Source organism: Pagrus major, chromosome 19 (assembly GCF_040436345.1).
Source record: "Pagrus major chromosome 19, Pma_NU_1.0".
In the NCBI taxonomy this organism is placed as follows: Eukaryota; Metazoa; Chordata; class Actinopteri; order Spariformes; family Sparidae; genus Pagrus; species Pagrus major.
In genome coordinates, this window is record NC_133233.1 from 10172342 (window position 1) to 10194108 (window position 21767).

The following is a 21767-nucleotide window of genomic DNA, read 5'->3' on the forward strand; positions in this document are numbered from 1 at the left end:
GGGCCCAGGGCAACCACACTGCCTGCATTGTTACGCCCCTGCACAGTGCTGCACAGTAATCTCAATGTGTAATGCAAGATGTTGTACATTTTTCAATCTACACCTAGACGTGAGACCTGAGATACATCCATTTCTATTCATTATAACGTTGTAGTGCCTCCAATCCGCATTGCGTCATTAAATCCTGAAGCTTTGCTCAGAGGGGATGCGTGCAGCTGCGGACCAAATTTCATTGCAATTGCCTAATGTGTAGAGTTCCTGACCACAGAATTCCCCTTGTGGAGAAACAGCATGATACATCAATAAACAAATGGACAAATATCCTCAGATCCAGTGTTTTGCTAAACTTCCAAAAATTGTAAATGGCAGAAAATCTGGACTGGTGTGGCTGTTAGGTTCTGTTTAACACAAGAATTCAGAAAAACAAAAAAATACATCTTGACAAAACAACAGCACCACATAAATCACAGTAGTGGTGCTATGAATCTGCACAAGAAGCCAATTATTTTTCCTCTCCTTTTGGCCCATGACCTAACTTTCTACCTAATTAAATAGAAACCAGGGTCTAAAACACAACATCTTTCATAGATTCAATAAAATGAAGTCACTGTCTGCTTTGACGGGTGAATGTAAATAAAAAAACTAAAAATATCCGCGAGGCAAACCCTGTTAAGACCCAGGTGTGTTGTAAAATCATTACTATGAAGCTGCTCAGACAGAATACATGGGGCCCTCCTCTTGTGAGCTGATCCACTGTAATTTTTGGTGTGGCTGCTTAAAAGATACTCTGGTTGTAAAGAGGGTTTTTTTTGTGGTAAGAATTTATTACATTTTCCAAAGAAACACACTTTTAAAATGAGCCATACTATACAATAAGCCCACAACATCTGTGCAGACTTATCAGACCTGACAGTTTATTTTCACCCAAGCAGGAACTACTGACACCATGTAATTTAATAAAGGCAGAGACTTTAAAATGTGAGGTGACATACTTACTGTACATGTGTATTTAATATATCATTCCATGTGAATGAGTTAAATATGTATTTCTGATAAAGATCTCCGCTATAGTATGTGTTACAGCATCTACGGTATGCATTTCAGACCAGGTTTTTGCAGTGAATTATCCCTTTAAATCCAGGACTTAGATTGTGACACCAAATGCTATTCATTTAAATCATTTACAGTGCAACTATGGGTGTATATGTGAACTAAGACTTGTTATTTATTTATGTATTATTACAGAAAACATGTTGATTCAGTCTATTCCGTCAACAACGTAAACATATGAGTGTCATTTAAAACATTTCCATGAGTGGAACTGATGGGGATTGTATCATGTCCATATCTATAAAGCTATTTAAACACATCAAAAGAAAAAGTAAGTGAATGACGTTCAAGGCACTCAAGGCAAGGAATTTACAGGACAGCGAAACATTAACAAAAATCCAAATACATCACCCATATATCAACAGATTAGATCCACTTGGGAATCAAGACAGATTCAGTGATTAAAAAAGGCACGTTTCTGTCTCAAACAAATGAAGTCGTAAAAGCCATATCCTAGCAAACAATATGGGTTGCCATTCATCTATAAAGTGCATCACATGGCCTTTATCTAGGCCTAGTTTGAGATGATTTAGCATTAGCTGTGGTTATTACACGCTTCATTAACTCATTACCGAAGAGTGAAAACAGCTGGTCAACACACACAACCACATGTGAAACCCCTACCTGTCAAGTGTTATTTGCGTCTAAAAATATGGCTTTGGGGGGATGACGTGTAGGTCTGGTAAAAGTGGATGCTGATACAAAGCTTTCTAAGATGGACCTCTGTCATCAAGATTTTCCTGAAATGCATTACAGATCTGTATCTAATTTACAAAGGCCTGCCTCAAAAAAAAATTCTCATTTCCCTCTGCTTTCTCAACTGTAGTTCATTAGTCTCCCAGGGCAAAACGTCCTGTTTTGCTTCAGGTAAACTAGCACCACTCGGTTATATTCTGAAGGGGGCCCATTCCTGAGGCTAGGTTCATCTTATAATAAATATATGATCAACTGTTTCTAAAGTTCCTTAAAGAGTTAGTTCACCCAAATTACAAAAAGCTGTCTCACTTATTCTTACAGTTACAGCATTGCAAATAGTTATGGTATTCTGTGCAGAAAGTTTTAGATATCTTGCTCTTTAAAATCTGTCTCCTCCTCAATACAATGGATGCTAGCACACGGATGTTGCTGTTGAGACGGATTTTTGTTCATTTAGTTTGACTCAGCTGATGCAGACTGTTGGTATAAGCCTGCCATTGGGCACCTATTTCAGGCTTTGTTCTCCTTCCTTCCATTATCTATGTTAGTGTTTTCAAAAAATCCCCTTACCTACAGAAAAAAAACCTCAGAGCTAGCAACCTGCATGGCAAATTACGAACACTAACAACCTGGTTGCTAATGGTAAGAACTTAAATAAACTCACAGCTCTTGCCTTATATTTCGCAAAGATTTAACCGTTTGATTGCCAGGGCTCGCCTCCCTACATGCAAAACAAGTTCACCCTGACACTAATTTGCAGGCGCACCCCCTTTGCATCCTGGGTTTAGCCAAGGAACCTATAATCTGATCTATTTATAGGTTCCTTGGGATTAGCCCTGCCCAAGACTATTGTGATTGGTTTACACAAAAAAACGAACAAGCCAGAGCATTTTTTGCCCCTGAAACTGGAGTGAGAAATGGTGCAGCCAGACTTTTCTCCAGCGCTGTGGAGATAGCTCTTATCCCCCATGACTATATTATTAGAAGACAAATTGCTGTAATAAGTACTTTTTCTGTACTTCTAGCACCAGAAACAATATTCCATTAACTTTAACTGTTTTCATGAGAGGCAGAAACCTTACATGTGGATATCTTAAAATCTTGGGCAAATAAAACCAAATCCATCTGCACAGCTACATACTAGGAGGGGTAAGTAGAGAAATCTGTCTTTTTGAAAAATGGGTGAAGTTTCCTATAATTATACCCAAATCACGATATCTCATTCTCATAGCCCAATCTACACACCGTTAACAGCCAAGGCGCCACACGAGGTCTAGAGTTGTAAATATTTATGACTTGCATTGGCATAATCAATGCCTTGAAGCAAACTGATGCATGTTTGTGTGAACAAGAGGAAATGTGAAAAACTATGACAGGCCACATTTCCTTTGGCTCTCTCTCTTAGTGCAGTACGTTACAGATTCTCACAGGGCTTGGTTTACCGCAATTCATGCATGGCACTAAAAACATGAGGGAATGTCAGCTTTTTGATGCAAACTGAGTTTGACTAAAGTGAAAACATATTGTTCTCGAGTAATGTCTGTTTTCAGCCTCAATGACAGTTAATGGCAGTACAAAGCAGTGACATGGAAGTACCTGCAAACAGAAAGTAATCAGTCCTCTTTGATACCCACCTGGTCACCAACACGTATCCTGAGACATTTTACTGATCCAGACTATTTTCTTATTTCTGTCTCCACAAGGGGGTGTTGTTTCTCTGCTGTGAGGATGGGCTGCTTGTCACAAGTGAAGAGCCATAAGGCAATGCACGTCTGCAGAAACTGGTGAGATGAAGCTTCAGGTTTTCTGGAGACTGTCACATTTGTGAAAATCATCAAACCACCCAGTGGTGTGAGTCTTCAAGTTATCTTATTTTTTTGGTCAAGAAGCCAAACTTTGTCTTTGTGACCACAGGATCAAATTGATCCAATCTGGCAGCCACAGTAGGAGGTGCAAAAATGAGAATTCCTACAAAGTTTTAAGAAAGATCAACTTAATCTGAGGTTTAACCATGTAATTTCAGATACTGTTCCTGTAGGAATTTGCACAAGGTCTTCAGGATGAAGTCTTTTGCCATATAAAATATCCCTTGAGCCATTGTACATGGAAATATAAGTGAACCAGGCTGCCGCAGTATAAAACTGTTCCCTTTTAACCCAATACGAAGATTTTGAGTTAAAGGCTGCGTCAGATCCAACCCCAAGGCCGGAAGGTCAAACAGCGGCTACAGTCTGGAAGGCTGAGAAAGGAGTTGTGATGGAAGGAAGGAGAAGTCAGAGACTCCATAAAAAAACACAAAAGAAGGGTATGTAATAGCTCTCAAGCATCAGGGAGGTGGAGTGCTCTGGTGGCAGAGGAGGAGATGGAGGAAAAAATGTAAAGAGGAGGACCGGCGTTCATTGTTAGTGTTCCAGCTTCTGGTGGTAAAGCTGCGTGACCTGGATGACCGGAGGAGAGGCGCTGAGCGACGGTCCACACCAACAGGCGGAGGAGCGCACCGGCTGGACCTCACATCTGCCACTAGAGAGAGGGAGGTGACAGCAGAGGACATACATTCAGGATTCAAATCAAATGAAATGTAATGACAGAACTGTACACGTCAGACAAACATGAAGCCAGACAGACCGAGAGGATATAAGAAGACATATACAGTAGAGGAGAGACGCTTATTCAGCCCCAGTTGCGAGCCATACTTGTGGAAGGAGACAGATATTGTACATGTTATTAAATGTCACAACACCAGTACTGAAAACTGATAACACAGCAGGAAGACAGGCCTTACATCTGACTCACTCCCATCTCGCACTGCATGACAGATAATGGATCACAACTGGTCTACATCCCCAAAATATAACATGCACATGATGATATATTTTATAGAGTGTTGATGAAGGTTCTCAGTCATCCAGGTCATGGTAATTCTAAGTGCTGTATCGTAGGCAACTAGACTTGTTTCAGTTTCTTGAAGATGTTAGAACTGAAGAAGCCTGTGAAGTGAAACGTCTTCAAGAAACTGAAACAAGTCCAGTTGCCTACGATACAGCACTTAGAATTTATAGTGCAGAATCAACTCTATTTGTGACTAGCTGAGATCCAAATCTGGTTCTTTAATATCAAAAGCGGGATACAAGAATGTTTTCCCTGCATATCATGACACGAGATGGGGAGAGGAAGATGAAAGGCCTGAAATCCAATGACCTACAATGCCCACGTAGTGAGCACACATCACCATGTGAAAGAGAGGCACTAACAGCACGTGTTAGTGATACATGATGCAGGGGAGCAGCCAAAAGTTCACAGAACATTGAATACAATGAATAAACAGCACAGGTGGGGACAAATCATTTTCAGATCAATCAATTCAAGAAGTAGAAATAATATTCAATACTTTACTTCTATTATTTCACTGTTTGGTGAGACAACTAGCTATTATAATCTTGTTTTTTGCAACCTTAGTCTCTCAAGGATCTGAAGCTTAAAGACTCTTCTTTTAAGGTTCGTGTCCATGAGGCCACTACAGACAATCTTAGTAATCTTCCTGAATTAGCTGCACTGAGAGTAAATTGACCCCAACACTGATAACAATCCAATTAAAAAATAGGTTTGGCTTTTTTCAAGTACAGTCATGGAAAAAATTATTAGACCACCCTTGTTTTCTTCAATTTCTTGTTCATTTTAATGCCTGGTTCAACTAAAGGTACATTTGTTTGGACAAATATAATGATAACAACAAAAATAGCTCGTAAGAGTTTAATTTAAGAGCTGATATCTAGCCATTTTCCATGGTTTTCTTGATAGTAACCAAAATCACTTAAGTTCTTACATCAATAGCTATGGCACTGTACTGCCAAAAACACTGCTTTTAAGCATTCCATGTTTTCTTTTCTGTTTGCTTTAAACACATGATACACACAGGAGTTAGTACTTGATTGCGTAACCATTGTTTTTGATGACTGAAGCCATGCGTCTTGGCATGCTCTCCACCAGCTTCTGACATTGTTCTGCTGTCACAGCAGCCCATTCCTGTTGCACAAATTCAAACAAATTTGCTTTGTTTTTGGGCTTGTGGTTCTCCATTTTGAGTTTGATGATTTTCCATAGGTTTTCAACTGGATTCAGATCTGGTGATTGAGCAGGCCAAGGCATGGTGCGAATGTTGTGGTTCTCCATCCAGGCTTTAACTGACCTTGCTGTGTGGCAAGGGGCATTGTCTTGTTGGAAAATCCAGTCATTCGAGGCAGGAAAGAGTTTTCCAGCTGATGGAAGAAGACTGTTTTCAAGAGTAGCCCTGTACATGACCTGGTTCATTCGCCCTTCACACAATTGCATTTGCCCTGTTCCACTCATACTGAAACAACCCCAGATCATCACTGATCCACCCCCATGTTTTACTGTAGGGGCAAGACAGTCTGGTTTGTAGGCTTCTCCAGGCCTCCTCCTAACCAGTAAGTTAGCTGGAGTGGGCATCAACTCAAAATTGGATTCATCACTGAAGAGAACCTTAGCCCAATCATCAACAGTCCAATCCTTGTGATCCCTAGCAAAGAGTAACCGGGCCTTCCTGTGCCTTTCGTTGATGAAGGGCTTCTTCCGTGCTCTGTGTGACTTCAGACCAGCTTCAACAAGTCGGTTTCGAACTGTCCTTGCCGAACAAGTCACATTTCTCGACAGTGCCCACTCATTTTTAAGGTCCCTGGAGGTCTGACGACGATTCCTGACACAGGAACGGACGAGTGCACGGTCATCTCGTGGGGTAGAGAGACGTTTCCTGCCGCGGCCAGGTAGCAATTTGGTAGTGCCGTGTTCGGCTTGTTTTTTCTTGTTGTAATGAACAGCTGTCTTGGAGATCTTTAGTTTTTTTGCTACCTGTCTCTCACTCATGCCAATTTCCAGCAGTGCCAAGATGGCTGCCTTTGTGGCTTCACATAATTCTTTTGTTTTAGGCATTATGTGAGAGCTGACAACTTCTGAGTTGTGCTATGGCTTGAATGTAAGCAGGAAACCACTCTAAGCCTTTGCATGTGCAGTGCTGCTTATGACATGAAATGGCCTCTTATATACCCTGGGAATACAATTAAGCTTAAGAATGTCAAATAGGACATAAAGTATTATGTGATCAGCTGCATTTTTTGTCGTGTTCATTGTATTATACCTTTAGTGGTACCAGGTATTAAAATGAACAAGAAATTGAAGAAAACAAGGGTGGTCTAATAATTTTTTCCATGACTGTAAATCTTAATACAATACTCAGATGTAACGTGACATGAGTACTGTATTAAGAAGGACTTAAAAATAATACAAAGCTATTCTTTAACACACTGATACCATAAAACAGAACACCTTCATTACAGTGCAGTAGTAAACCATGGGATGCATGTTATTGAGTAGAAGAAGAAGAAAAGACATTATGCCATAGGGTTAGCCTGCTGAGCTGGTATTTGAAGTACCTCACATGTTATGGGGCTCAGTTTTCAGATTGGGGCAGCGCTGCTGTGAAGTATACGGGCAAAAAAACACAGGGAGGGAAAAACATTTTAATAAGCAAACAAACAACTGTGAATAAAATAATAGCAATGTTATTCACCTTTACTTACACGTAATGCCAATGAAACATTTTTAAAAGGGAATGTTGGAGGCCTGTGTGTTCATCCAGACATGTGCTCAAGTCCTAAATTGTGGCCTCATTCAGGCCTAACTTGTTTTTGGGTTATGCATTTGTTGACATTAAAACAGAGATATGAACTCAAGTTATTGTGACTTGGACTGCAGTCAACTAGGGTCACTGCTTTGATGACTTGCAACTTGACTAGATGATTTGATTTGAGACTTGACCTGAGAAATGATGACTTGAATGACTTGTCTTTGTTCATTCAATGTTTTCAGATTAGTTTTTCAGTTTTTTTTTATTTTTGCTGTCAGTATTTCAGTGATTGAAAGTGTTAGGGGGATATTTTTTGATTGAGAAGAAAATAAAGTAATAAGATTTAAATGTTTTTTGTTTGATTACATTTATGTCACTCAATATCAATAATTATAACAAAAAATTCAGTTAATTGTCATACTTTTTGAACAGGTTAGATAAACTGGCTAAATGTGTCTTTATGGGACAGGTAATAATACCTCGTCCATATTCTTTATAAAGACTGGATACTGCAGTGTCTTGGGGTCATGGTGAAAACAGTAGTATAAATCCTTTCGTGGCTCCAGTGGAAGCTGCATGTAATCTGATTAACTGACTCCTGTGATGTCACTCAGTGGGTAATGTCCAGTTGGTACCAGGTTTCAACAAGCAGTCCACTGGTCTAGAGTTGCACTCCTGTAACACTGCTGGACTCATTATGGACAGTCTAAATACAAATGATCAAAATTGATAAAGCTGAACCAGAGATATCACCTTTCCCCTGCACAATCTTCTTCCTAATTCTTTTAAATCCTGGGGCCTATATCAATCACAATGCCACTTAGCCACTGAGTGACATCACTAGAGGCACCAAGATCTATTACCCTATAACTAAGGACTCAACTTGACTTGACCTGCTCTACAAGAGGAATAAATTACTTAAGTCACATGTCTGCTTTAGAATATATCCATCCAATATCCAGCAAATTGGATAATTGCTGGAAATGAGCACTGATATCTGGCCATCATATGGAGATAGAGATGAATGTGCCGTCAATAGGTAATAAAAAAAATGTAGAAAATATGTAGTTACTTTTATAATGTCTGTGTCTGCGAACTGTCTGCAGTAATTGGGAGTGTTTTCTAAAAAGTGGTGCTGATAAGGAAAAATAAACCAAGAAACTGCAAAAAGAAAAGGAGACTGATAGTTGGACAGGACTGTTGAATCAAAGGAAATGTGATTAGTTTAGTGCCTGTTTCAGATCAATACTTGTGTAATTTGATTAGGTAGTAGAGGCTGAGGCAGGAAAAACCCATCACTACTCCTTATCAATCAAGTACACCATGCTAGATAGACAATCAGTCATGTTTTTCATTGCTTCAGCTAAAGAGAGATCCAGGCCTTTCTTTTTCTCTTGCTTCACATTTGTTTAAGTGATTATGACTCTGGGTTTTTAAATCTGCTCCTGCTTGCCATGTGCTGTTTTAGACCTGCCCCTACATCATCATATTCACTGTTCTTAGGGTATGTTTGTAAAATGTGTGTGTGTGTGTGTGTGTGCGCGCAAGAAAAAAGGTTGCCATTACGTGTCCTGTAAAGACAGCTGCGTTGATCAAAATAGAAATAGAGGGGCGTAAACACCTCCTATGTACACAGCCTGTTAACCTGACAGGAAGAAGCAAAATCTTCAGTTGTCAAGATGATTCATGTGCAGCAGCTCATTTTCACCAGTTAACCTTGCCCTCAACCCCTGAACCTCCTCCTAAAGCAATAGGAATTTGCCCTGACGTTCTGTTTCACTTCCAGGAAAACACCAAATGGGGAAATTTAATTTGCTCTGTAGAATAGCGCCTGTGAGTACAAACGTTAAATACTTATTATTGCTTACTGGACTTATCATGCAGCTGTCTGAGTTGCTTTTGAAGCAAGTGTCTGTGTTTTACCCAGTTTCGTCCGGCATGTCCTGATCAGCCTCTGCAGCCGACGACTCCACATCTACATCTGCGCTGCTCTCACTGCCTGGAGCTGACAGACCACATAAAGACTCTGGGCTCACACACTCACCACTGAGTAGAACGGACACGGACACACAGACACACACAGACACAGACACACACAGACACAGACACACACAAACACACAACCAGACAGTTCTTAATGACTTAGTTACTACATGTGATGCTATTTTAGCACTGATAACTTGCATGTGGACCTCAATAACGACATCCATTTGTACCAGATGTGACTTGCATGCATGTAATTTGTATGTTACATGTGTGTGCAAGACAGTTATTCCTGAATCTTGCATTCATGTTTGTGTGTGTGTGTGTGTGCGCGTCTACTGACTTGATATGCTTCTCCAGTAGCAGGATGGCCTTCTCCCTCTCCTCCAGCCTCCTCTTCAGGGAGGCGATCTCCTTCTGCTTCTCCATCAGCTCCTTCTGGAGACGATAGTTGCTCTCCTCCAGAGTCTCACAGAATGCCTAGTTGGAGGCAGTGATGGAGAAAATTACAACAGAAAATATTGACGGTGGAAACGAACGATGAAAGACAAACCATGACAAGCAACAGAGGAGAAGCCATGGACAACATTTTTGGATGCAGGAGATTTCACCAAGTAAATCCCAAAGTAGACTATGCATTCATCTCAAGCCATGTGTTAAATGTAGTATTAAACTGTTTAAAACAGACTCAAGGAGTTGGCCTGAAAAAATATCTAGGTGAAGGACTATTTTACATGGGCAGCTTAAGGGAACAAGCAAAACTTGTGACATGTTTAGTCCCTGCGGTATGCCATCAAGCTAATTAATTTCTCTGTAAAATGTAGGACTTAAATACAGTGCACGCATGGAGGTGTAGCAGTAACTAAAGCCGCAACTTCTGATCGATTAATTAATAATAATAATTATAATACATTTTATTTGTATTGCGCTTTTCAAGAGACTCAAAGACACTTAACATTTGAACATAAAAGCGATACACTAGAAACAAATATCAAAAAAGCAAATCTAAAAACATTAATCACATATTTAAAGTTCTTTAAAGGTGAGTTTTGATTGATTAGTTGAAAAAAAAATTGCCAACTAATTTGATAAACGATTTATTGTGTCAGTCATTGTTCAAGTAAAGATGTCAAACAGCTTCTTAAAGGTAATAATTTGCTGCTCGAGTATGGGGGTTTTGGACTGTTGGTTGGACAAAAGAAGCAATTTGAAGACGTAATTTATAGACTAAACAATTAATCAATTAATCGTTTAAACCATACATTTGCAGAGTTCAAACACTTCTTAAAAGCATCAACGTTTAATGTTGTCTTAAGAGTAATGGCCATACAAAAACTTTGGCTGACGTGCAGCGTCTGAGATGCAGAATTTGGTGGACCTGATGCAGCAGCAGCCTGGTTAAAATTATGAGTCTAAGGAATTTTTTTACTGAATTTAAGATACTTGACGGTTTGACGAGATGATTTACTATAGGCTACTTTCTGCTATGGACAAAACCTGGTCGGTTCACAAAGCTGCTGCAATAATGACAAGAATCCTCTTTAAAAGGCCTTGAAGTGACATGAATAGCAGCACAAACACACATAGGTACACAAGCACACACACTTCCACATGTAAATGCACACATACTCTGCTCTCCTCCAGACTATCAAAAGGCCCGGGTGGGTCATCCAGACACAGAAACTCTCTTACTGCCAGGCTGTAAAAGAGAAAGAATGGGATAACATAAATGTGTGTTTATTGCACTTGAACAGTCCAGCCTGTACATAATAAAAGCAATAAATTCAGCAATAAAAAATATAATAAAAAAAGAATTGTACTGGCAGTTGTGACGTTTGAATGGTTCATATTTAAAAGCAGAAATTATTCATTATCATATGACTATGTTTCAAAGCACATAGTTTACACAAACAGGCTTAATAACTGTATTTTAGCATAAAAAACACAACATAAAAATGTCACATACCAGTTGGCAATGTCCTTATGTGCAACCAGGTTTTGCATGAAGGCCTGCAGCCCCAGCTGTCGGTCTTCCAGGAAGTCGGTGTCATAATTGTCTTTAAACCACCGCTTAGGAGGCAGTGAGAGGCGGAAGCCTGGGAACATCTCCTTCAGCTACACACACACACACACACACACACACACACACACACACACACACACACACACACACACACACACAGTAAGACAAAAGTGTCAGGTTAGCGACACCGAGGGCCTGAATATACACGTGTGCACAGACAGCTGCGAACACAACGGACACGTAGTAGTTCTGTTTATGCTACTTTCTACAGAGTTCACTTGGAGGACGCGTCCCCCACATGCTCAGATGTAATCCATAGCTTGTTGTAGTGTCATGGTCACAACAAACTGGAGGTATACACGTCCAAACCGTTTTATTTAATTTTTGTCAAGTTTGAATGTTGTTATTTTATAATGAGTTAACATGGTAATTAAGCTTGTCTTAGTTTGGCAAGAGAAAAACTTGGATTTTCTGTTTGATAAAGAAAATAGGTAAAAAAAAAAAATTCCCTTTCTTGACATTTTGTGAGGGTTTTTGTGTTACACTAAAAGCTAACCCAAGCTTGTGTAACGTAGAGAACTTGTTGCTTGCACACATATGCCTGCTGAAACTATTACAAATTGCTACAGGAAACAAGGGGCAAGACAGTTTCCTTACAGCTTTCCTTATATTAAAAAGTTTAATTTCTTTGTTAAGTCGTTGTGTTGTGTGTGCAAAACCACACTGTGCCAGTGCCATTCTGCTGTCAGGCAGAGTTGGAGGGATGCATTATTTGAAAGTTTCACTCTCCTCCTCCTTGAGCGATGACGGACTGAGGGAATGCGTTTACATATGAAACCAGACAACTTCTGATATTTCACCCTGGTCTCCAGCATAGCCGCTCAGTGGGTAGATGGAATGATTCACATGAAAACTTATGCCAATCAAAAGGTTCACCAGTATGCACTGGACTCAGTGTTGGAGCTTGAGGCCTTCTCCTGTGTGCAGGCAGATAGGAAGGAACAGAGAACAGAGGAGGGGGCATATGTGTCGTTACAAGACGTTACAGAGCCAGCGAAAGTAAAAACAAACCGCCACTTCTCTAACACTACTCCACTAAACTACCAGCTCAATCGTTACTTACATAGTGTCCTTTAAGTAAGAGGGCACCGTTACATTAAGTTGTTTTCATGATTTAATTCATCAATTTTATAATATATATATATTTATATCCTTTATCTTGCAAGACATACAATATTTCATTTATTTTTTCAGTTTTGTTGTATGTATTCATTATTGTGTCTTCAGTGTACCACTGTACTGTTCCGTTGCCTACATATCATATTTAAGCTGATTGCAGCTGTGTGTAGAACTACTGACAAAGCCAAATGTCTCCAACAAAGTATTTCTCACCTTACTCAGTTGTGTCAGGTTCACCATATCTAGGACACAGTAGTTTTTTGCTCAGATTTTGATGGAATGACAGCAAACTTGTCACTATTGCATGAAATTAAGTAAGAGCATTTTTCAGTTGTTCCCAATGAGGAGAGAACATCTGCAGCAGCATGCGGCTGCCTAGAAAAAGCCTAAATCTTTGAATTATTCAGAGGACTCATCACTGTGACCCTGGTAACCAAGAAAAGAGAGGAGCTGGCTGTCTATCCTGTGGCTGTCTGTCAGGCTTTGTCCCTCTCTTAACAGAGACAGAAATGTCCATTTGTCGGAGCAGATGAGCCGCACACTGAATGTTGCTGGTGACTGCTTTGCTTTTATCTTCCTACGTGTTGTAAGTTAGCTATACGCTATGTGGTCAGTCCTCTGTCACAGAAGTATAAGCTAATGTATGGCAAAACCAATGCACAGCGATTTTTCTCTCACTACAGAAGTACTTCAACCCAGCTTTTCCAGTGCTTCTGCCAGAAAGAAAAGTTATGTGGACTCAATCCAAAATGACCAGTCATCGCTACTTATCAAGATCTAGACTTTTGTACTGTGGGTAGTCACTTTTAGTTACAATTATTGTTGCATTTCAAGACGAGTTCCTAAATATTTCTAATTGTCTTGTTGCATAACCTGATACCTGATTTCCCTGAAATCTACTGTTTATTGTTCCATTCTGACTGCCGCTACAGGAGCCTTCAAAGTTAATAATGCCTTCTTCCATCTCTGCCTTTACTCCTGTGACATTACTGGTGAGTGCTGATTGGTGATTTACTAAATCCTCAAAACAGATGTATGCAGATTAAGATAAAGCTATCCTTGACTGTATGTAGCCAGCTGTATTGATAACAAGCCCTGACGTTAGTTTGCTTGGCAGGAGGTGGGCTGGTGTGTGTGCATGCATGTGTGCACTACTTGTTTTCACACTTGGTAGCCTGAGCATTGTGCATGAACAGTGCGGAGCAATGCTGGCTAAGGTCCAAACTATTACACAAATATCTGTCGCCAACCACCCAGTGAGGAGGCAGTGCTGCATAATGGAAACCTGATCATGTGCTGCCCATAATAAGTAACCGCCGTTTATATCGATGTGCATGTTTGCCTTGTACTTGTAATAATATTTACACGTGGGATTATCATCCAGATGTTGTGTTTATATGCCGAAGCAGTTACAAATGCACACGATGTTCAAACATTTCAAACTAGTTAAATTATGACCAATGAGACCTGTACATTACATAACATGCAGGGGAACACAACATCAGCACAGTAGCTTACAGCTGCCTCTGTGGAAAAGCCACAGGAATGGAGGAACGGATGTCCACACCCCCTCCTGTCCTCTCTATCTGTGTTGAATGTAGGGTGTTCCCATTCTTCTTGCCTGGGTGTACTGTGTCTGCATTAAGCCTGCGATATATTTGCTTTCTAACCACGCCCTATACTGCCCCAACCGTTCATGTGCGTATAGCATCTTGTGGAGATGTAGCGTTAATTTCTGTGGACGTGTAAGACTGACACTCCAGATGGACACAGCATACCCGAGGCAGCCACCACGGGTTGTTTAAAGCAAGTATATCTCCAGGCAAAAAATGTAAATTGGAATTATAGATTGAATCAATATTTTGCCAGCCTACAGAGATCATTTTTGTCCGTCAGCTCTCCAACCATCATGTTTTTGTTGTATGTTCTTTCTTCTCAGACAGTACAGTGGAGCTTTAGTTTCCCTCTCTGTAATCTGTGACCAGACTGTATTACCCAAAACCACGAGAGACCTGTTTCCCTTGTTGTCTCCGGTGATGTTGGCTATTTGGGAACAGAGGGCTTCTTTGTGTAGCTCTAATCACTTCCCCCAGCACACTCAGAAACAAAAGAAAGCATGCTGAAAGCGACAAGTAGACACAAACGGCATCTATAAAAATGGACTGAATAGAAGCTTCAAACAGGCCAGATTACTTCCCACACTTTCACCAAAAACACACCTTGTCGTTGAGTCTGGAGAAGTCTGTGTATCTTCTAAAAACAACCCAGCTCTCATCTGGCGTCTTCCTGACCAGGACCTTAAATACCTGCAGCAGAGAAAAGAAAACACAATTTTAAACCTGTGTTTATAACTGCAAAAGATTAGAGTTGTTGCTTTTTTCCAGGTGAACTTAACTTGTGTCCAACATGATGCATACAACTGACTATTACATAAAACAGCAAACTAAAGTAAATAAAATTTAAGTTGGAGCTGCAACGACTGTTCAGGTAGTGGATCAGAAAAAAATGAATCGCCAACTATTTTGATAATCGATTTATTGTTCCAGTCATTTTTCATGCTTAATCAAACGTGCTGGTTCAATGTAAGCATTTGCTGTTTTTCTTGCTCATTAATGATGACAAGTTTTTGGGTTTTAGACTGTTGGTTGGACTGAAGAAGCAACTTGAAGACATCACTCTGTGTTCTCTTAAACTGTGATGAGCATTTTTTTTTTTTACATTTTAAAGACTAAATGATTCATCGATTAATTGAAAAAAATAATTGGTAGAATAATCAATAATGAAATAATCCTTAGTTGCAGACCTAATTTAACTGGAAAACAAAGCTGCATAGTCTTTATTGCCTGACTGTTCGCCAACATGTTAATATGTCCAATATATGTCAATTATTCTTGTCCTCCTCTTTCCTCTACACAGCCCACACTTGTACACCAAAGTTCAGCTCCTGTAATGGAATGAAGAAAAATACTGACATCCCTTCTGTAAAACAAAAGTGCAAAACAACTCATTTCTCCATTGTTGATTTCTATCCAAATAAAAACGCCTGTGAGCTAAGTAAATGTTGACATTAGACTTGTATCTCTAGTACGCATCCTGCTGTGTGCTTGTCCTCAGTGAGCATGTATTCATCCTGTCTGTGAGCATGTCCTTCCCCTGTGTGAAAGTGTTGTCCTGTAACTATAAGTGCTGCCAAACAACATGTCAGTATAAGCTAAAAAATGTAGCATTTGAACATTAATCAGAGCATTAAGCTGGAGAGCTGAGCCACATATACTACGCATGTTCCAAAAGGCTGTCAGGATTGATATCCTGGCTTCATACCGTGAACTTGGCCCTCTCCTCCATGACCTCATATCCCAGCACAGTGGGTGTAATAGGCCTCTCCTCGCCTTGCTGGCTCCCAACAGGATCTGATATGGAGCGGGGGCAGCTGGAGTACTCTACAGAGCCATCCAGAGTCCCGTTCACCCTGGCCCGTGTCACGGGGCTCTGAATTGGTGGCGGTGTCTTGCTCCGGCTGCCCCTGTCCGTACAGCGGGATTGGTGCTGGGAACCCAATCCTTCACTCCCTCTTCGGTGGTCCTCCCTGGCCGCTCTGTCGATGGAGGAACAGGATAAGCTGCTGGAGACGCTGCCTACTGATGATGCCCGCTGTGGCCGTCTGAGCTTGCTGCTACCTCCTGACAAGGCTCTGTCCATGGGCACAGGGACAGGCACAAAGGGTGATGCCATCTTCCTGAGTTGCGTGCTCCTGCCCCACTACCGAGGTAGTCAGCAGGGTTCTTCACACCTACACTGACTTTGGCTTGCTTCAGAGGTGCTGTGTTATGATGAAGAGAGGCAGTAATGCACACAAAGAGGGGCTGATGAAGACTCTGAACAACCTGTACAAGGAAAGACAAGAATAATTTGGTATGATTATTGTATTTATCATGATCAAAACTGCCTATGAGCTTCAACAAATACAGACTGCAGGAAAAAAAGGGCTCTCCAGAATAATCTAAAACTTACCAGTACCAGTATTGGAAATGCCTCCAATACAGCCTAAATTCGAGATTGGGTAGAGGCCAGTACACGAGTCAATGCACTGATCTAATATTGTGTAATTTATTAGTGCGAAAATGTTCTTCCCAGCAGTGTCCAGTACACCTGCATGGGACAAACATATGTTTTACTGCCCAAGGAGCCAATATCCATAAACACAAAACAACTTGTGTATCTTCCAAGCACAAAAATATATCAAGTTAAAGGTACTTTCACACCGATAAAACAGCCCTTTTTTCAGTGAATCAAACCTTCCTAGCTGCTCTATAACAGTAGCCTACAAGTTGCATTGTGCTGCCACTGGCAACTAATGTTTTAGAGTGGAAAGAAGTGATTTCTGGTAATTTGTCAGAGCAAGCATGTCATCAATTTGGCAATAATATACACTGAGAAATCCCTCCAGTAAAACAGCAATGTGTACATTTGCTTTAGTCTTTTAAGAGAATTAATATTTATTCCTAGATTTATCTATTTGTGTTATTTTTCAGTTATGCCTGTTAAACTACATAATAAAAGAGAGTTCTATGGCATTTTTGTTTTATAAGGGATTTAACCTTAGCCATGCCATATAACAATGACAGGATTACAGGGTTAGTACTATACAGATGATCAAAAATAATAACATAAATAATTATTTTAAAAATGCACAGCATGTGTGGGATCATGGGAGATGTTGTCTTCATTGTTTAACAACCGCCATTGCTAATAAAAATCTACCTTCGTGCTCACAGATGAGGTTATGTTATTAAGTTTTATCCGTGTTAGGTTGAGTCCCGTTCGCTGACTTCCTTCCTCACTCCCTGACCCTCTCCTGAAAATTATGGCGTAGTACACAACTCAATAATATACAACACAGGTCTGGTTGTTTTCAGACATTTTCAGGCAGAAATGTTACATATTATATCTTTAATGCACTGGTATCTGTGCACGATATCAGCTGATACACAAGTTCCGCTATCAGAGATGTTATCTGGAAGGAAACAATGGTATTAAAAAATCTGAAACTCACACTAATGGAGCAGAATCTGTCAGCAAACATTACCCTGAAATACGGGTACCAGACTGTGAGGGCTGATGAATTATTGACATGAGCCACGTCCTTCATTATTTATGGATTTGTGCATTATGTGTAAAATTCATGATGGAAGGAAAGGCTGTTAAGACCTGTCGATAATTGGTGTGTCAGATTATCTTGAACAGTGATTAGGTTTTATCCATCAGTTCCGATTCAAGTCTGACCAACCCCAGCGGATGCTGCAAAAAGGAATGAGACATGATGCTTTGATTGGAGATAAAGGAGGAGGACCCTGCATGTTGGTTTACATGGACGAGCGGGTCATAAATCGATTTCTATTCAGACTGAGAGGCTGGCAGCTACCTGTCAACCGTGCTCACGTTAATTCAGCACCAGTGGAGCGCAGACAAGCCAGTGCTAGCTGCCGCTGCCCTTGCTGCAGCCCTGTGCCTCTGTATGACTAGAAATGAAAATCCTAGTGACGTGCTAGTAATGTAGCTACATGTCATTGGGAGTGCAGAATGTGTAGAAAGGATGAAAAGGTAAATATACAAGGTGTAAACAAAATGACAGGTATTGCTCACTCACTCACTCTTGACTACGGCTATTTTGGTGCACATGACGAAAGAGCTGCGTCTGGAGCCGACATGACATCACAACAGTGGCTGCTAGTATAATATTTCGTACTTTTATGTCGCGTCTTTTAAAAAGTGGCTAACAATGTGGCCAACGTTCGGGAGGCGAAGGTAGCACGCGAGCTAACCTAACTGAAACAACGTCCGTTTGCTGAACGCTACGAACTCCATTAACAGAACCTGTGAGTGAATGGACCACTGACCACTTAATGTGCAGGTACATTTGTTCATGTTGGCTACAATGGCAAAAACTTTAGAGTAAAACAGGTAATGTAGTAAATGACGTATTCTCCAAGCAAACCAGTCACCTCTACAGCTAACGTTAGCTGGGTTACCTTAAGTAACTTAGTTGCAGTTGCCTCCTATTCACACAAGTCTCAACAAAGTAGGCTAACTAAAATTGTATTAAAATCAGAGCTGCATATGATGTTAGACTCATGCCGAATAGAGTGGCATTGTCGAATGGTTTGTCACATGTCTTAGTTTGTTTTCTTTAAGGTATTTTGCCAATAATATTTAAAGGCAACGCTTAACCGACTCGTTTTTAAACCACGTTTGGCTTGTCGTCTGTTTTCCTGTTAGACCCTGGGATATATGGCTATCACGTTACCTTCACGTTAGCTAGTAAGCTAGGACGGGCAGCCTGTATGGACAAAGCTAGGATGACGCATGATGACAAGGACTTTCGCTTACCGTAGAAGGTCAGTGTCTCTCCTCTTCAGAAAATAATGTTATTACATATATGTAGCCCGATGTCCGATTCTCCTGTTGCTGTTTATCCACTGCACTGTCTCTTTTCCTGCCCCGCTCATGTTAGGTCGCTTGAATTCAGACTACGACAGCTGCAGTGCGTCAAGATAACCACGTGAGGGCGCTGTTGCACACATAATACTGCACTGCGTTGTACTGTACTGTACTGCAATGTGAGCTCTTTGTCATCTTTCTTCTTTACAGCCTACTGATAATTTTTAAATAAACTTTAAACTGTAGGGAAATTATGCATCTACATATTGTATAGATTAGCTCCTGTTATTAGCCTGTCACTGATCATCCCTGGAATATGCTGAATGAAACGAATGGATCTGAATGAAGTCACATAGTGTGTGTGCCTTAGATTTCTTGCGTGGCGAAGGTTATACTTGCAAAGGTGCTTTGCACTAATTATGAAAGAAGTCTCAGTAACTCAAAAAATGTTCATCCACACAATTTGGGAATAATCCCCCTTTTTTTCTTCCTTTTTTAAAAATGAAATGGATCCTAAAAAATCTTTCAAAGGGAAGAAAATGCATATGAATGTCTAAAATTAGAATCTGTAATCTATTTGAGCAATACCTGCAGTAGAGGAATACATGAGTCTTGAACTGCACTATGTACATGGAAAATTAAGCTATACAGACTCTTCTAACCAAATATGCAGTTTAATATCATTGGTCACCACACCTTTAACCACAAAGGAGCAACTGACTGAACACAAATCAGGCTTGACCTGCACAATCTTATCCCTCAAAATTTCTCTATAAAAAAAAACTTGTACAATTGAGGTCATATGCATTCATACACAAGCTAAATAGGTGGCATTGATATATCTTTAAGTTGACAAAATGTGAACAACACAACCACAAATTTTCTGCATGCACACGCAAAAAGATTAAGCATTCAAGTAGTGGCTGGTACGGAAGCCCTAAAGTACGGAAGCCCTAAAGGGCCATGCATTCATACATTTTATTTCCTCCGTTTTCCCGTGATAACGAGTTAATTTCATTTGTTTTCTCGAGATCTCGAGTTATTATCTCGAAATAACAACTGCCGTTTTCCTGAGATAACGAGATAATTTTCTCGAGATCTCGAGATAACGAAATTTTGTTTTCCCGAGATAATGATATAATTAATTTGAGATCTCGAGATAATGACTGTGATATGATAGGCCTGAGATTATGGAGACGCCTGTGACCTCGTAGCTGGTCAGCTATGTAGTTAACGATGACATCAGGCTCACTTAGATTGCGCCGCCGATATAGCTGAAGCCTTGCTAACCGTCTTTTTAGATTACGCACACTAATGTGTATATTATCTGTAATAGCAAGGCATAATGCTATTTCAGCCTGTGTCAGGCCTCGATTGAAAAGATATGTGACGCAGTGATCGATATGCTCCTGCACCTCTGACATTGCTACACTGAATGATGTTTCCTGCAATGATTTAATATACTACACTATCGTTTTGTTTTCTCAAGATCTCAAATTAATTGTATCTTTATCTCAGGAAAACAAAGTTTCGTTATCTCGAGATCTCGAGAAAATTATCCCGTTATCTCGGGAAAACGGCAGTTGTTATTTCGAGATAATAACTCAAGATCTCGAGAAAACAAATGAAATTAACTCGTTATCACTGGAAAACGGAGGAAATAAAATGTATGAATGCATGGCCCTTTAGTACGGAAGCCCTAAAGGGCCATGCATTCATAAATTTTATTTCCTCCATTTTCACGAGATAACGACATCAGGCTCACTTAGATTGTGCCGCCGATATAGCTGAAGCTTTGCTAACCGTCTTTTTAGATTACGCACACTAATGTGTATATTATCTGTAATAGCAAGGCATAATGCTTTTTCAGCCTGTGTCAGGCCTCGATTGAAAAGATATGTGACGCGGTGATCGATATGCTCCTGCTCCTCTGACATTGCTACACTGAATGATGTTTCCTGCAATGATTTAATATACTACACTATTGTTGTGTTTTCTCAAGATCTCAAGAAATGAATTATATCGTTATCTCAGGAAAACAAAGTTTCGCTATCTCGAGATCTCGAGAAAATTATCCCGTTATCTCGGGAAAACGGCAGTTGTTATTTCGAGATAATAACTCAAGATCTCGAGAAAACAAATGAAATTAACTCGTTATCACTGGAAAACGGAGGAAATAAAATGTATGAATGCATGGCCCTTTAGGGCTTCCGTAGGGCTGGTGCAAGCCTTAGCTATATTTTAAAGTCCTCACTAGACCCACAAGGAATTAGGGGATGGACATTACATGACAAAGGAACATATTTGAAAATTTCCCTTAAATATCTTCTTTTATAATAACTATTTTCTTGCAAATTGTTATTGCCTCTTTGAATGGTTTGTCATGTTGCACTTGTGTCATGAAGAAACTGTTGCACCTCAGCACCTGAAACCTTAAACCAAGAGGCAAACATCATTTTCATTCAGCTTCTTTGAAACAATCTTATGGTCCTTGAACATCATCAGAGAGGATGCAAAGATGCAAGAATGCAGAAGAAAAAATATTCTTACCTCCACTGTGGCTGAATGAGACTGATCACTACCCATTTTTACTTTTTAGGAGTTTTAAAAGCTTTTTATGTGTCAGATAGTCAAGGAATCTCCAAATGAGAGAGTGCAACTTCTCAGATAAAAGGATGTGCCTGTATAATGTCTTGA

The 21767-nt window shown here is 40.2% G+C and overlaps 1 protein-coding gene across 4 annotated transcripts; it reads right to left on the bottom strand.

The window, feature by feature from the left end:
* Positions 1 to 820: 820 nt before the first annotated feature.
* snx16 (sorting nexin 16) lies at positions 821 to 19150 on the bottom strand. Of its 4 annotated transcripts, none has more exons than XM_073488763.1 (9): positions 19020 to 19150; positions 15954 to 16516; positions 14852 to 14938; positions 11397 to 11545; positions 11060 to 11129; positions 9774 to 9910; positions 9371 to 9493; positions 7254 to 7296; positions 4253 to 4326 (listed from the first exon to the last, which is right to left on the bottom strand). In XM_073488763.1, the coding sequence occupies exons 2-8, from the start codon at positions 16362 to 16364 to the stop codon at positions 7278 to 7280; spliced, it is 996 nt and encodes a 331-aa protein (XP_073344864.1). In that variant the 5' UTR covers positions 16365 to 16516; positions 19020 to 19150; the 3' UTR covers positions 4253 to 4326; positions 7254 to 7277. The 4 variants fall into 4 exon arrangements, with proteins under 4 accessions (XP_073344863.1, XP_073344864.1, XP_073344866.1 ...); XM_073488765.1 differs by having other exon boundaries at positions 4262 to 4326; positions 7259 to 7293; XM_073488764.1 differs by having other exon boundaries at positions 4262 to 4326; positions 7259 to 7296.
* Positions 19151 to 21767: the final 2617 nt, after the last annotated feature.